The sequence below is a fragment of the Ptychodera flava genome, chromosome 21 (genome assembly GCF_041260155.1).
Source record: "Ptychodera flava strain L36383 chromosome 21, AS_Pfla_20210202, whole genome shotgun sequence".
In the NCBI taxonomy this organism is placed as follows: domain Eukaryota; kingdom Metazoa; phylum Hemichordata; class Enteropneusta; family Ptychoderidae; genus Ptychodera; species Ptychodera flava.
Window position 1 is genome coordinate 21,410,295 of NC_091948.1, and position 14,678 is coordinate 21,424,972.

The 14,678-nt window shown below is 38.5% G+C and overlaps 1 protein-coding gene across 4 annotated transcripts in view; it reads right to left on the minus strand.

Annotated features, from left to right (window-relative positions):
- The window catches only part of LOC139121714 (stimulated by retinoic acid gene 6 protein-like), a 17,180-nt gene extending 8,547 nt beyond the window's left edge, over window positions 1-8,633 (minus strand). Inside the window, exons 1-13 of one of the 4 annotated variants that reach the window (XM_070686808.1) lie at window positions 8,458-8,633; window positions 7,247-7,487; window positions 6,926-6,995; window positions 6,198-6,325; window positions 5,708-5,850; window positions 5,086-5,218; window positions 4,699-4,747; window positions 4,101-4,214; window positions 3,491-3,618; window positions 2,763-2,883; window positions 2,321-2,471; window positions 865-940; window positions 290-365 (exon numbers count right to left, since the gene is read on the minus strand). In XM_070686808.1, the coding sequence (XP_070542909.1) occupies window positions 290-365; window positions 865-940; window positions 2,321-2,471; window positions 2,763-2,883; window positions 3,491-3,618; window positions 4,101-4,214; window positions 4,699-4,747; window positions 5,086-5,218; window positions 5,708-5,850; window positions 6,198-6,325; window positions 6,926-6,995; window positions 7,247-7,485 (1,428 nt within the window). In that variant the 5' untranslated portion in view covers window positions 7,486-7,487; window positions 8,458-8,633. Of the gene's footprint in view, window positions 1-289; window positions 366-864; window positions 941-2,320; window positions 2,472-2,762; window positions 2,884-3,490; window positions 3,619-4,100; window positions 4,215-4,698; window positions 4,748-5,085; window positions 5,219-5,707; window positions 5,851-6,197; window positions 6,326-6,925; window positions 6,996-7,246; window positions 7,531-8,457 lie in introns of all 4 variants that reach the window. The other 3 variants (XM_070686807.1, XM_070686806.1, XM_070686809.1) reach the window with 3 other exon arrangements.
- Window positions 8,634-14,678: the final 6,045 nt, after the last annotated feature.

Sequence of the window (14,678 nt, forward strand, 5' to 3'; positions counted from 1 at the left end):
CTGTAACGTACAAAATACTTTACACTTTTAACGTTGTCTCAATAAACGGCGGAGAAACAGCTTTTACAAACAGAGATACCACACTTTCTTTAAAATTTTCACTTCAATTGAACAAGCGTCATGGTTATGAGAGGTAAATCTGATGTAAACAGACTCGAACGAATAAAACTGGCGGGACATTACGTCCTTTGAGAACCTTACTCAAGGTGGTTGGCCAATCTCACCAACAATGGTCAACCATGTCAGTATAGAAATACTTTTTTGCTAAGAACTCAATGATAGAACTTACCATAAGTCCAGGTCCTATAACTACTTTCTCGGGCCAAAATGATCGGTCACCCCGATAGAGGCGACGCATGTTTCGCCTGTGAACATTAGAAGAAATAGAGCCTTATACTCGCTGAAACTTTCAACCATTCTCTTACCAAACCGACAATAAGAATCAGGGGTCCAAAGTTTGGCACTAGAGAAACAAATCAAGTAACATTTACCGATATTTGAATTTCAAAATGACCGCCATTCCTGTGTTAACTCCACGGGGGAAAGTACGATTTTGGAAAAATTAAAACGATGAAAATGTTTCTTGAGCCAAAAGCTTTACAATGAGCCCCAACAAGTGGTAGATCAGACAAGAATTGAAAAAGAAATAAGGGTCCGGATATCTGTCAGAGTGGCGCATCTATACCTTAACCTTTTCACCACCATGGTTTGGTCCAAACCTATTGTTATCAATGGTAAATGTGGACCTGCTTACAAGGAATTAGGGGTGAACAGGTTAAGAAAAATGTGCTTCCTTGCCTGAATAAATAATAATGCAAACGACCTGTGTTAATTCTAATGACATCCTTATCTTATGTTACTTACCTGTAGACTACTATCATGTGTAAGACGTATATGTTACTGATTACCAACGCCACCCCAGATGATACGGAAAATGTTACTAGAACGAATAATTAAAAGTGTGAAAATAATAAATACTGAGAGAAAAATTTACTACTGAGAATAGAAATTGATTATTTTCTCTTAATTTATCTCACAAGAATGGATGTAACGCGAAATGCTCCCGATAACTTATTACCATTTTACCTGTTTTTCTTATACCAGCACAAGTCTCGTTTGTGCTGCATCAGACAAGAGACTTAGGTGAATATAAAAACGCACTTTGTTGGTAATGTGTAATATATTATGCGATATATTATATGTCTGTGTTAAGAATTTCACAGGACACCGGAAAAGGGTTGGTTTTTAAAGGTTTCTTTGAGTTATTCAACTGTGCACATTACTATCACAATGTTCATGTGAACAAACTTCCCCAGTTCACAGAAGAATGTTTAGCTACGCACGCTGATATGCATGTTAAAAACCAGTACAGCTAACAGCACTGCCAAGATGAAAACTGCATAAAATTCGATGTTGGGGAGGAGGGGGACAAGCGCAACTTCGACATTCACAAAAAAATAGTTTCCGAAAACTGTACATCATCACATCTACAATGCCGAACATCACAATGATAATAACATCAATGCCATGGTATTAAGGCCAAACAAAAAAAGTTGTCCTGTTCCGATAATCCGACCTACCCTATTTTTCACCTGCCGACCCTAAACTTCTTAGAGCTACGTAAACACGGAATAAAAATAAAAGAAAGAAAAAAAACCGTAAAATCAGGCGTTCATTACTTGGCATTTGATTTTTGCTCGAAAGAGGATGTCTTTTATGTTTTTTTTCTTTTTATATTTATGATACATTTATCTGGAAATGTTGTGGCCAGTGTTTGACCGCCCTGAACCCCCGAAAAATGCATATTTAAAAATAAAAATATTTAGGAAAAAATTCCAGCCGAACTACCGACCCTATTTTCGAAAACATGCTATCGGAACAGCAAAATTATTATTTTTTTTGGCCTAAGATTGAATTCTCCGTCAAATCCTGCGATAGCTAGCAGGAAATATGCATTAAAATAAAGCTATGGTTTTTGCCATGACAGTTGAAATCCTAAAGGAACGAACTGACACCCAATACTGATTTGGGTATTCGATCACGACTTTAAATCAGCTGTTATTTCGACGGCGAAACTCTTGTTAGTCTGGCTTTGATTTGACTTAACCTTTAAAGTGGTAAAAGACAAACTCGTGACGCTACACGTTATTACGTGAGAAGTTCTCAATTGTCTTTGGAAAGCTTTGTGTAAACATTCAATTCTAGCGAACAAGAAACATTCTTCATCTTGCTGTCTACTCCACGCGTCTCGAAATTGCTACCTAACACAACTTGGTTTTACGACATTGATGTGGATTAGGACATTGAGTTCAACACTTACTTGACAAGGTGTACACGAATCTCTGTGCATGATAAAATGTCACGCTAGCGTTGATAACATCGAAAAACTCTTCAACCTCGCCCCCGTCTCGGAATAAGTGAGACGCGTTAGCAAAGACATACTCTAAGGTTAACCTATAACCAACGTCAACCTAAGGAAACGGAAAGAAAAATTGTGTGGGTTCGGAAACGGTGCGATTAGCTGAAGAAAAGCGATTATACGGATGAATAATTCCTGTCGATATTGTACTGTACTTAACCTAACCTCTAAGGTAGAACAAATAAAACAATAAACATTGCAGATTTATAATATCTGAGCTTAAGTAGTGCCATAGTAGCATTAATTTACGTCTCATATTCCAGTCTGTAATTTTCAGAGTGATTCTTCGGATGGTGGATGCTCAGTCGTTTCCTTTTCACAAAGTCGATTGCCTTTCTCTTACCTCATACAACAGGAGAAGACCTATAACAGTTGTACAAACCATCCTTCTGGAATATTTAAAACCTGGAATACTTTCGTAGAACAGATTTCTGAATTTCATCTTCCAAGTTATTTTCTCGGGTCTAAAAAGGGAAAACCGAAGTCATTGATCTTGATCAGTCTTTAATTTGACCTTTCACCTTTAATATGTAAGTTGTCAACAGGATGTGACATTCAAGGTTTCTAGTTCCCGAACTCTGCGTTCTTGATTGCTATTTTATTTTAAACAGGCTTCTTTAAAGTTGACTTAAAGATTCAGCCGTGTGCGGGCGCTAGCTCCGGCGCTTACGCTACGCGACCTCCGACCTATGCACAACTCGGAGCGCCGGTGCGCCCGCACACACCTGAATCTTTCAGGCTACTTTTCACACAGAGTGATGGGGTGGAAATGCAAAATGAATAAAGCTCAAAATAGAACGTTCTTCGAATATCAGATGTTTAACAACTACATACAAGCCTAGTGCTTTCCATTCCGTGGCGAATAATGACAAAAGTAACGCTGATGTCGACAAAATAAAGTGATTGTAAGTCTCGTCGATGAACGATGAGCGGATAGAAGTGCATTAAACTTCTTAAACAATGATCCAGGGAAAGCGGACGGAATAGGCCACACAATATTTTTTCATATATTGTAACTTACCGTTTACAAGACCCAAAATAAGAGATTTGGCAAAGAAACTATGAACTTACGGAGGCTCGGGTTTTTTGAACAGCGACTTGACGTAGATTGTGTCGTGGCTTGTTGACTGTATAAACCATCGATGTGACTTGGATTCTACCGTGTCTTGCTTTCCCTCCTGTCCTTCCGCAATCTTTCTCTGTTCACAAAGAATAAAAAAAGCGAAACTTGAACCTTTCGGCTGAAATGCTTCAGAGGAACAGTTTATCTTCTTTCGCAAGCGACGAGCTTGAACAGAAGGACGTCTATATTCCATTCGTCATGGATGTGCTATGTAGCTCGTATAATCAGGGGCTTCCATTCCTTTGAATCGAAATATCATTAACACGATTGGAACTAATTTGGGGATAATTGGATGGTGAAGTAATGTCGCTTTCATCAACAAACGTAATCTCATCTACTTTTCGTTTTATAGTACACACTTGTTTTTATGAGTAATTTGTAATATTGCGACATTCAACTATAGGGCACCTAACATTTTTGAGAAATTTGAAAAATATGAAAATACAATCATCCCAAATTAGTTTCAATTGTGTTCATTAAGGATATGCATTTTTAACCCGTATAAGAACACAATGAAACAAAGAAAAAGTATGTCTTTTTGCAATGAGATTCTCATACCTTCTCTCGCCGACGTCGAATATAGCGAACAATTCCCCATATATACCGGATGGCAAGTATGTAAAAACAGACAAGCTGTGGAAGTCCGAGTAAAACGTATAACAGTGCTTCGAGCTACAGGATAATGCAAAAATTAAATTCAACTAACTTATAGTTGAAGATGACATCGTGCTTGCCAACCTTTTCTTTGTTTTCATCGACTGGCTTTATGAAATTTTAATTTTCTAACCAGAACAGGGCATATCACAAAAAATTCACTTAAAAGCTTATGCTCTTTTCCGGAAAGTTTGAAGCTATAATTTATTCTTATCATTCGACGAGAAACTTTGAAATGCAAATTAATCTACTAAGAAACTGAAGTAGACAGCACTGTCCGAAGACAGAACACGCGTTCCAGCATAATTTACTCTGGCGGAACTTGTGCTATTCGGATACTGAATTCTGACAATGGTACGATTAATCTTTGCCAGATAATTACTCTCAAGACTCTGCAAAACGTGGCCACAGTGCATTGGGAAGTTCCTTTTTCGGAAAAGTTACCAAAGAATCGATGAATAACGTAAAAAGTGTGGAAGATATCTTGCAAATGTATACTCACCCCGTTGGAAACCGGGCATTCAATTATTGAAAACTGGAAATATGTTGTCCTGTAGACAAATGAATCACGAAATAATCTTTTATTAGGATATGCACCATGTAGACGATTTTCCTTAACCCTTCCACTCCCGTGGTTTGGCCCAAATCTATTGTTATCAATGGTGATCGTGGACCTGTTAACAGGAAATTGGGGGGTGAACAGGTATAGATGATGCAGCTGTAGAAGTTGTCTTTCTGTAGGGAATCCTTAGGTCATCCAGTCTCAGTAATACCGTCGTTCAGGGTGAGTAAAGTTCTGAAGCGTCGGTAAAATCGACCCGACGGTGAGTAAATTATCTTACGGAATTACACTCCGGAGATGCAATCGATGAATATTCTTGAAGCTTACCAGAAAGAGCAGTACAACAGCCCCAGCACATCTCCAAGAAGTCGCTGAGGCGTCGACAGACACGCGAAGAAAGGGGCATACACATAGCAAATCATAAGAACGTTCACAATTTGCATAGCCGTGTCGACAGCTCCTATTGGTAACAAACATAAGTTCACCAAGAAATAGTAAAAATGCCTGTACATGGACACAAAGATATCCTTATATTTAACACTCTATCCGTTCATTCATTTCAAGGTAACTTACATATGGATCAATGGGGTTTGTTCTGTTTAACGATAACTATCTCAATGCCCGGCTAAAATAATTGGTTTCGATCGTCTAGTATTGGCAAAGGAAATCATGCAAGTCCCCTACTAACTTCCTTTGTAAAGGCTGACATTAACAACATTTTGAGCTCAGCAAATGTCACGCACGCGCAAACCACACTTTTCACCATTCAATGTCTTAGTGTCCCCATAAGGCTAGGTAATGTAAAATGATTAAAACAATCAAGAACTCGCCATGAAATACAAATGAATATACCAATCATCTTTACATACAACTGTTGGATACGTTCATGAACAGATGAATTTCACTTGCACTCTATCTTTGAATATGTTAGTCACTCCCCTGGACTTACCTTGCGCCCAAAATGGAACGTCCCCGACATCGATCACAAAGTAGTAGTTGCCGATGAAGAGATCAATTATGGAAATGAGGGAGATCCCGAATGCAGCAGTGAACCCAATGCGATCTGAGTATTCATCTAGGAGATTGATAGGACTGCAAAAGATCATAAAAGCCATGTTTTCAGTTAGGGTCTCTGGTATTGCATGATGGGAAACTCATGAAGTTGTTGAAAGATATAATGCCATTCTCTTTCATTTCTTCGTAGTCCAGTTAAGCTCTCCACGTGTATTATTCAATGCATAAATTTACTGGCTCTCTGAGTATACCTAGGCTGTAGATCTTAGGTCCAAAAAGGGGGCAGTCTTTTGGAATAAATGTCCAAAACAGTCGGAGGATAAGTTCACTTTATCTGAAGGCACTGCAGAAGGGAAGTAGATTTCTATGTAAGAGAACTGTCATACAGTTGATTTATTCTGCTTGATTGGTTGAATTGGACTTACTACGCTATCCCAATATGCAGCGGACAGAGTTTCTGCAGTAGTTTGGAATTTTTGGTCCAGCTGTTCTTACAACAGTAATACCTCCTCATCGGAGTCTGTGCGAACGTCAGGATCACTAGGATTAAAGTCTGCAACAAACGACGTGATGAGCTGCAGTGTTCAAGTCAGATTTGCAAGACAACTGTCAATGACTTGTAATGTTTTGTCTCGGTCAATCCACAATGAGTGACCGGGCATAGTGCACGACGCCAAGTATAAAGTTGCTGAATTGCAAAACGTGTTTACTGGAGTCTTTAATTTGCGCTGCTGAGTGGTTTTTGTTGTCGTTGTTGTTGTTGTTGTTGTTGTTGTTGTTGTTGTTGTGGTTGTTGTTTGAAGGTATACCGGTTGCGCTGTTTAGTCTTTTGAAAAATTCGAGTACCAGCAAAGATATGTTTATCGGAGATCTCAATGGAAAACTAATGATAGATTAAGCTTGCAACAAGCCTTGCTATTCAAAATAGCCTCCAATACACAAGTGTGTCAAAATATTGTCCAAATAGTTTCGCGGCGTGTCTTCATACATGCATTTTACCTCTATAATCTGTCAGCTCGCCTATTTGTGATCAGTGTCAGTACATCTGGCGGCACCTATCTCACAGTCTGTTAGCTCTCTTCAAATATTCTACCATCAAACCATTTCAAACTTCAGCACTCAGTTTTTGATTTATTTTTGCATCGAAACTCACCGATGGAAAAAAACTCCATTTCATCCAATTCGCGTAATCAAAAGTCTCCGTGCAAGATTCGTTCTCAATTCTGGAAATGTGAAAATGTTTATTTTCATTCATTAATTTTTGCTTGACAAACAGTAAACAAATGCCCACCGATACAGAAGGAAAAGTAACATGCCAATGTGCACAAATAAACAGGAAATCGAACATAAATAATAATTTCATCCAAAATTCAGGGATGCGAGTTGACAAGATACCGTATGATTGAGAACTTGAAATGACGCATTAGGTTGTTATGGAAGAATCATTAATTACTACAAATGAGCATATACTTACGAAAATAAATATTTCTCAAGAATAATGATGATATTTTCAGAGAGTAAATTTTGGTCTATGTATTCCCAGCAAGATCTTAAGTAGTCTTGAGTCTGCTCTGTGACGTCATAGTTGTCCTTCAAGTACGCCTCAAGCTCGTCTTCGGACAGTGATTCGTAACCATCCGGAAGTACGTTCAGTATGACGTCAGTGACATTGCCGCAGAAGTATTCTGTCGCTGGGGAAGCGGTGGACGCCATTCCTAAAACGGCACACCCTTTGATTCAAGAATGTGATGACGTAATCTAGTCACGATTAAAATGTGAAATTCTGAAGTTATCATTCTTCGCTTATCGATCATCTAATGTGGTGTAAAGATATTATAATCGGTTATACTTCGTCATATTTCAATTGACAAAACACATCTTCTCAACTGTATATGTGAGCTTTCATTGTATTGCTCTGATACCTCTGGTTATACTATAACTTATAGCATTTACACACAGCAAACACCGCCTCTCACTTTACATGTATTCGTATGTTGGACATATCTTCAATAGTCGGAGCATCAGTGTCTATACCGTGGGTATTACGTCATCGAGACCTGACCGTAAATTGAACAGAAAGCCGACTTTTTTTCAAGCTGACAATGGACTCGCGTTTCCGATGACAAAACAGTTAACGATATAAAAGTGCCTTTTAGTATGTTTTGGTATTTTTAGAGATATGCAGGATAACAGTGATTATTCATTTGTTGTTAGTTTCAGCCTAGCACAAATAACATTTACTTTGGTCGTCCTTTGTGTGCACTGCAAAGCCTTACGGGCAACCCAACCATCATATCCCACGATGGGAACGGTCAAGTAAGTCTGGACACTGATTGCGAAGTAAAAACACCAGTGTGCCAAGTAAGCTAGGTGCATGGTGATTGCCGATGTAATTTGTTTGTTTTGACACCACATGTAAGTTTGCAGTACCTCACGTCGCAAGATAACCCACAGTCCCTCGTGGGCTATGATCAGCTCTGGGACTATTCGCCCCATAGACGAGTGTACATAAGCGAGAAACCGCTTATGTACACTCGTCTATGGGGCGAATAGTCCCAGAGCTGATCATAGCCCACGAGGGACTGTGGATAACCTAAGAATATCACTGTTTCCCAGACTGTTGACGGTCATATATTGTTCAGTCTCTCACTGCAAAGATCTTCCCTCCCAGATAAGATCATTTACCTTATCCCAGAGTACTGAGATGGTATGGTTTCGACAATATCAAGGTTGACAATATCCGTCTCTGTGCGGCTTCACCAATCGCTTCACCGTTGAACTTGTCGTTGCTGTCTGTGAAAGCGGTTGTTAGGCAAGAGAGCTCCGAGCGCTTTTCAGAATAACACAAGACGTTCAGGTCTTTTCTGTGAGTTAATGTTTAAACTCGTCTCGAATAATCCTCGCGTCCAGAGATTGCCGGACGCATATCTCCTGAGATCAAGATAACAGCTCCGCTCTTCACCTTGATCTTCCAGTCCTGGCTCGTGCACACAAATGTGGAATTATAATGTGTCGCGAAATCATTGAGAAGGCATATCATTGTATTGCAAATTACCATTTTTTCACCTTCACTGCGCAGTAAGCTATTAATTTAACATCTGTTTTGCCATAGTCATATTATGATACGACTTTCTCGTTGATGTTTATATTTGTTATTCATCAAATTTTCTGTTTAATGCCGACCATCAATTTGTAGTGATTTTCTTTCATTTTTTTTACCTTATATTTTCCACTTGTTCCTGGCAATGTAAAGCTTATTTTAGTACAAGAATGCAATTAGGGACCGCTGTGAAATAAAAATGTTTGAAAAACTACTACTACTACTACTACTACTACTACTACGAGAGAGAGAGAGAGAGAGAGAGAGAGAGAGAGAGAGGAGAGAGAGAGAGAGAGAGAGAGAGAGAGAGAGAGAGAGAGAGAGAGAGAGAGAGAGAGAAATTCATTGTACAAAAGCTTATTGTTTGAGAGCGTGACACAAACAGCACAGAATGCATTCATATATACTGGTATAGTATCGGGGGACTGGACGAATTCGGGGAGGTGGTGAAAGCTTTGGGGTAGTGGAGGGGAATTTTGACGGTTTGCATTGGGTATAAATATTGGGTATAAATAAGGGATCTGAAAATATTTTGGTTCTCTTATCTCAGAGTACTAATCATGAGATTCATATTTCACGCGCCCACAGACAAGCGCCTCCATTTTTTGCTGCTCGTGACGCACTGCTTTCGTTTTTACAAGAACTTTGGAAATCAAGATCCACCGGGGGTATGTTTTATAACAAGTAACTGTCAATGCAATTGGTAAAGTGATAAAATAAGTTGAGATAAAATTATTCACATCCGTGTGATATCACTGTGTAAGCGGCGCCGCTGGTTAATTTTTTAAAGACCGCTCATTCGCCATTCTTCAACACTTTGACAAATTTAGCTTAATTCTCAAAATCGATATAACAGCGCCTTAAGACGGAGACTGTTTCCCTATTGAGTGATGACAACACAAAGCTTAAAAGAATTCTGGAAAGATTTTCGGGATTGCCCGATGTTTAAAAAGTCCGTCGTTAGTAAAGCCTAGCTTGATTAATCGATGGTTTAGCATAGTTCTCCTCGATACTTGTAGCCCAGATTTTTAAGCCAATCTCAAGCTGCTTATTTTATGCATGCTACATGATGATTATGTAACAGCTGGAAGTTGGTGAAAATAAACAGATTGAAGTCAAGGTGCCAATCCGAATGGTCGTTCAATGTACTGATGTCAAAATGACAGGGTACCAAACATGATAGTCAATTTTTAACGCTTTGATCACAGTCCCCTGTGGTCTATTCCCCTCTGCGTCTATGCGCCCCATAGACGCGTGTACATATGCCTGAGAAAAAGAGGGCATATGTACACACGTCTATGGGGCGCATAGACGCAGAGCGGAATAGACCACAGGGGACAGTGTTTTGATACATACCAACTTTTCATCGCAAAAAGTATTTCTTTCACCAGACGAAAACTTTTCCGTAACTGTAGGCTACTAACTCTGAGTCCCACTCGGCTTATAAATAGACTTTGGAGCACTCTTAAAATCAACTACTGCACATAAAGATGTTCTTCCACTTCAATGGTCTCTGCTGTTACGAAGTTTGCGAATCGTTCAGTCGTGTTTTCCTCCGTTCTTTTCGTTGTGTTCTCCCTTAGAGGGGCAAAATCTATAATCTTCAACGTCGGTCATCAGGACACGTTCCTCTGTTCAGCGTGGTTCAATGTATTTTCCGACCCTTCCCCCTGTTTTTTGCTTTTGACAAAACAATACACGTCGACGATGTCTCTTTGTGCAGCTTTACAATCATTTTGCTTGCGCAGGTTTCAGAAAGGATTTCAAATTTGAAAAAAGTTTGACACCGTAACCTCCCCACTTGCATCTTGGTCCCTATGCAGTTTCTCAACCTTCCCCTATTCCCAGTATCCCCGCCCCAAAACCTGAATAATATACGAATATTAGTTACTCTCCATGTTGTTTGGTCAAGCGAATCCATGGCTGAAAATGTAACCAAAACGAGTCATCAGTGAATCGGATCATCCGAGACATGAAATCGAAAATCAATTTTGGCGGCCATTACAGTCGCAGCGGCAACACTGTCACTTTGACAAGGAAATGAACTAGTACTTATTTCCTTCGACAGACATATCCACGTGTCAATTTCACATGATATCGATTCCTTATCGACTTGCTAACTCAATTTTTAGAACTCGTTTCCTGTTGGATTTGATCGAAAATTTTCAGCGCATATGACATTCGGAATCTTTGTTTCTGGACCGTGACACGGTCAATGACCGTATTTAGATTTCATCGATTAATTTCCTATCTATGTCACTAATACGATCGAATATTTTTTTTCGTATTTGACCGAATTTTCAAACGATTTCTTTTAAAAGACTCTTAAGTGTGTTTCATATAAGTATTGACATCATCTGTGTTTACTCATATAAAGTTCATGTACAACAAAATTTGTCATTGCCGGTCATATTAGTTGCCCGAACGATAAAACTAGCCGGGTTTTAAATAAGTCCGAATATAGCACCATATTTTCGGTAAAAAACGAATGGCGTACTGTCGAATTTTCTATTTTTCCTTGGGTTATTCCGATAATAACTGTTTTGTATATCCATACTTTTGCACAGGGAAGGCAAGGCACACTGAAAGTAGAGTAAATTAAAACGCCTTATTTTCTGTTTTCTTATGCTAAAAACCGTTGCCAATAAAGATCTTCTATTCGGCTCATATTGCATGCAGTGACTATGTCATTTGTCAGATATTTTTTGTAAACGCTATCTTTTCTCCTAAATATTAATACAAGTTTTTGGTTCGTAGACAAAATAAGCGATATAGGCGCAAACTAAATCACTCCCGCGCGGTTTGTAAAACGTTACCCCTAAAGCCAATAGTAAGTATTAACCAAGTTGAAAATTCCAGCACATGATTATTCGAGGGCTGCTTTCGTATATAAATCGATGTGAAATCCCAAAGACAGTTTCGAATCGCATGAGTTTTTTTTTGTTTTTTGTTTTTTTGAAAAAGATAAATTTATTTCCACATAGTCACAAATAAAACAAATCTACATAACTGTGAATGCATTAAAATTACAATGCGTCTTGTCTGAAGACAAAAAACCCAAATAATTAGCTGTTTAATTACAAAGATCATCATATGAATGCATTCAGGATGCATTCTTCTCCTTCAAGTCTTACAAGGCTTGAAAACTTTGTGATAAAATCCTCAGCTTTGTTCATCATCTTATAAGTGAAATATAATGTATTCATCCATGAGGAGAGATAACATTTTAATTGCATGACATAGGATTGAAGGGAAACTTTAATCCCATCTAGAGTAACCGAATTTCGAATATTCCAAACTGTATATTTTACAAAGGAAGTAATACAGTAAATAATGTCAGATGTTGCATTATTATCATTTTCGATTCCTGCAATTGCTAATCTTTTGATATTGATATTATTATCAAAGTTGTGTTTTCTGACAAAGAAACAAATACATTTCTGCCAGATTTCTTTAACATATTTACACTCAAATAAGATGTGTTCCAGTGTTTCTTCTCGGCCACAAATATGACATTTCCCATCACTTAAATTGAAAGTTTTGGTCAAGCTTACTGTGACTAGGCCTCGATGGAAAATCTTCCAATTTAAATCATTTACTGAATTGCTGACAATTCCTGTTGAATTAAGACGGTTGAATAAAGTAGCTTTGTAGCTGTCAGTGAGACTTAGATTCTCAGCCCATTTTGACCAATCTGACCTTTGACTGCATGCCATTTCTTATCAACCAATTTCCAATAAAGTGACTTGGTTTTGACATCACTTTTTGTCAGTCCATAATTCTCTAAGTCTAAAATATCATAGTTTTCTTCATTTTGGATGTTTGAAGAGATGATTTGTTTCCAGGAATCTGGAATAGCATTGAGGAGTGTTTCATACTCTGTCTTGATTTCCTCTTGCACATGTCTAATTGTACCTCCTCTAATTTTTGCAATTATTTCCCATGGTTGAAGCCAGTCATTTCTGTCATCATTCCAGATGTCCCTAAGCCTTAAAATTCCACTCTTTGACCATCTTTCATAAAAGAGGACACTTCCTTCATTCTTAATATTGTCATTATACCACAGAACTTCTCTAAGAAGATTCTGTTTTGATGTTGGTAGATTCACTCTTGTAAGTCTAAGTGACTTCCAGGTATTTAACATATCCCCATACACCATTGGGGTTCGTTTGTTGTTGACTTTGAAATTGAGATGGAGGTAGTGATAATCACTATATTCAGTTTATTGTCATAATTCGCTATGAAATATTTTGATAAGCTGGCCCATTTAGGGGTCCCTTTATCTGGATTTTTCTCAAATAATTTCATAAGGCACTTTAATTGGAGTGCATTAATTTTTTCTTCAATGTCGACAACTTTTTTGCCACAGTCATCATATCTTTGAATGAAAATGCCCCTTTTTATAACTTCTCGTTTGCCTCTCCAAATAAAATTCCATAATTTACTATTTGCTTCATTAATAATTTCCTTAGGTACGTGATCAAATGATGCCAGGTACCATAATTTTGATGCAGCCAGCATATTAGCTACAATTGCCCTGCCTTTAAAAGACAGATTTCTAGTATTCCAGATCTTAAGACAATTCGTAAATTTTTCCATCACTGTTTTCCAGTTTTCTCTAGATTTGTTACTGTTTCCAAACCCAACTCCCAAGATCTGCAAAACCTTGTTTGAAAAATCGATCCCTTCCACTGAATCAGTGCGGTTTTTAAAACTCCCAGCCCATAAACCTTTGGATTTCTTTTTGTTCAGCTTTGCACCTGTTGCTTTTTCATATTTGTTGAACATTTTCAACGACTGAGTAATGCTTTTCAAATTTCTCAAATAAAGAGTCGTATCATCTGCAAAACTCTTAATTTTTTCCTCTTGTTTGTCTGGTAGTATGAATCCTGATATGCTGTCATCTTTACATGTCGCATGAGTTTTTTTGAGTCGTGTATTTTCAGTCTCGCGCCCTCTACGTTAGTCACTTTCAAAATCTATTTATTTTGTTCTCGTGCAATACAAATCGTTCCGGTTCCTGGCGACGGTTGTGAGGCTGTTTTGGGGTGAAGCCTCTCCGCGTCGACAACAGAGAGGGCGTACAAGCATCATCGCCCCTCAAAGCTCATCTGTTCATGCCTATCCAGCACGAATTACTTATTCGTTTTTACCTCCTTGCTCTGCAACGAGTCATGATCACGCCCGTTTCTAAGAATGCCTTGTGCCAGCGATGGTCAACATGTTTACGCGGATTGTTTACAGACCGAGGGTGCTGACGTACTTTAAACAACAGAAGAGCCCTAATAACTCTACAGTCTTGTATATTTCATAATCATGTTTCATATTTTTCATATTTTTTTACATTGTCACTTGAACGGATGAACAGATGGTCATCGTGATTATCGCTGTTCAAGGAGTAAGATAACTTAACCGCGAACATCATGAACAGAGGCACATTAGATCATGTAAATTGCAGATATAGCTTCCAAACGCATCTTACGTTTGGCCGCCAAACAGATACACTCTTCACCTCATCATCGCAAATAGTTATATCAATGCGATTGCGAATATTCGATCTCGTTAAGTATCTGAAGGACTCAGCTTCAAGCACTGGGCAATTTCTTTCTGACTGGAGACTCGAGAGAGATGAAATTCTTCGTCATGTCGGATTGCTCCGATGTCTTGAATCACACAGCACAGGATCACGGCAGCGTTCCTCCGACCAAGGTGCATCATGCCAATCCCATGGTCACTTGCGTCATGTCGGTCCCACTAAAGAGTTATTCATAATTGGAAACATGGCGATTGCATCTTTTAGAATTCT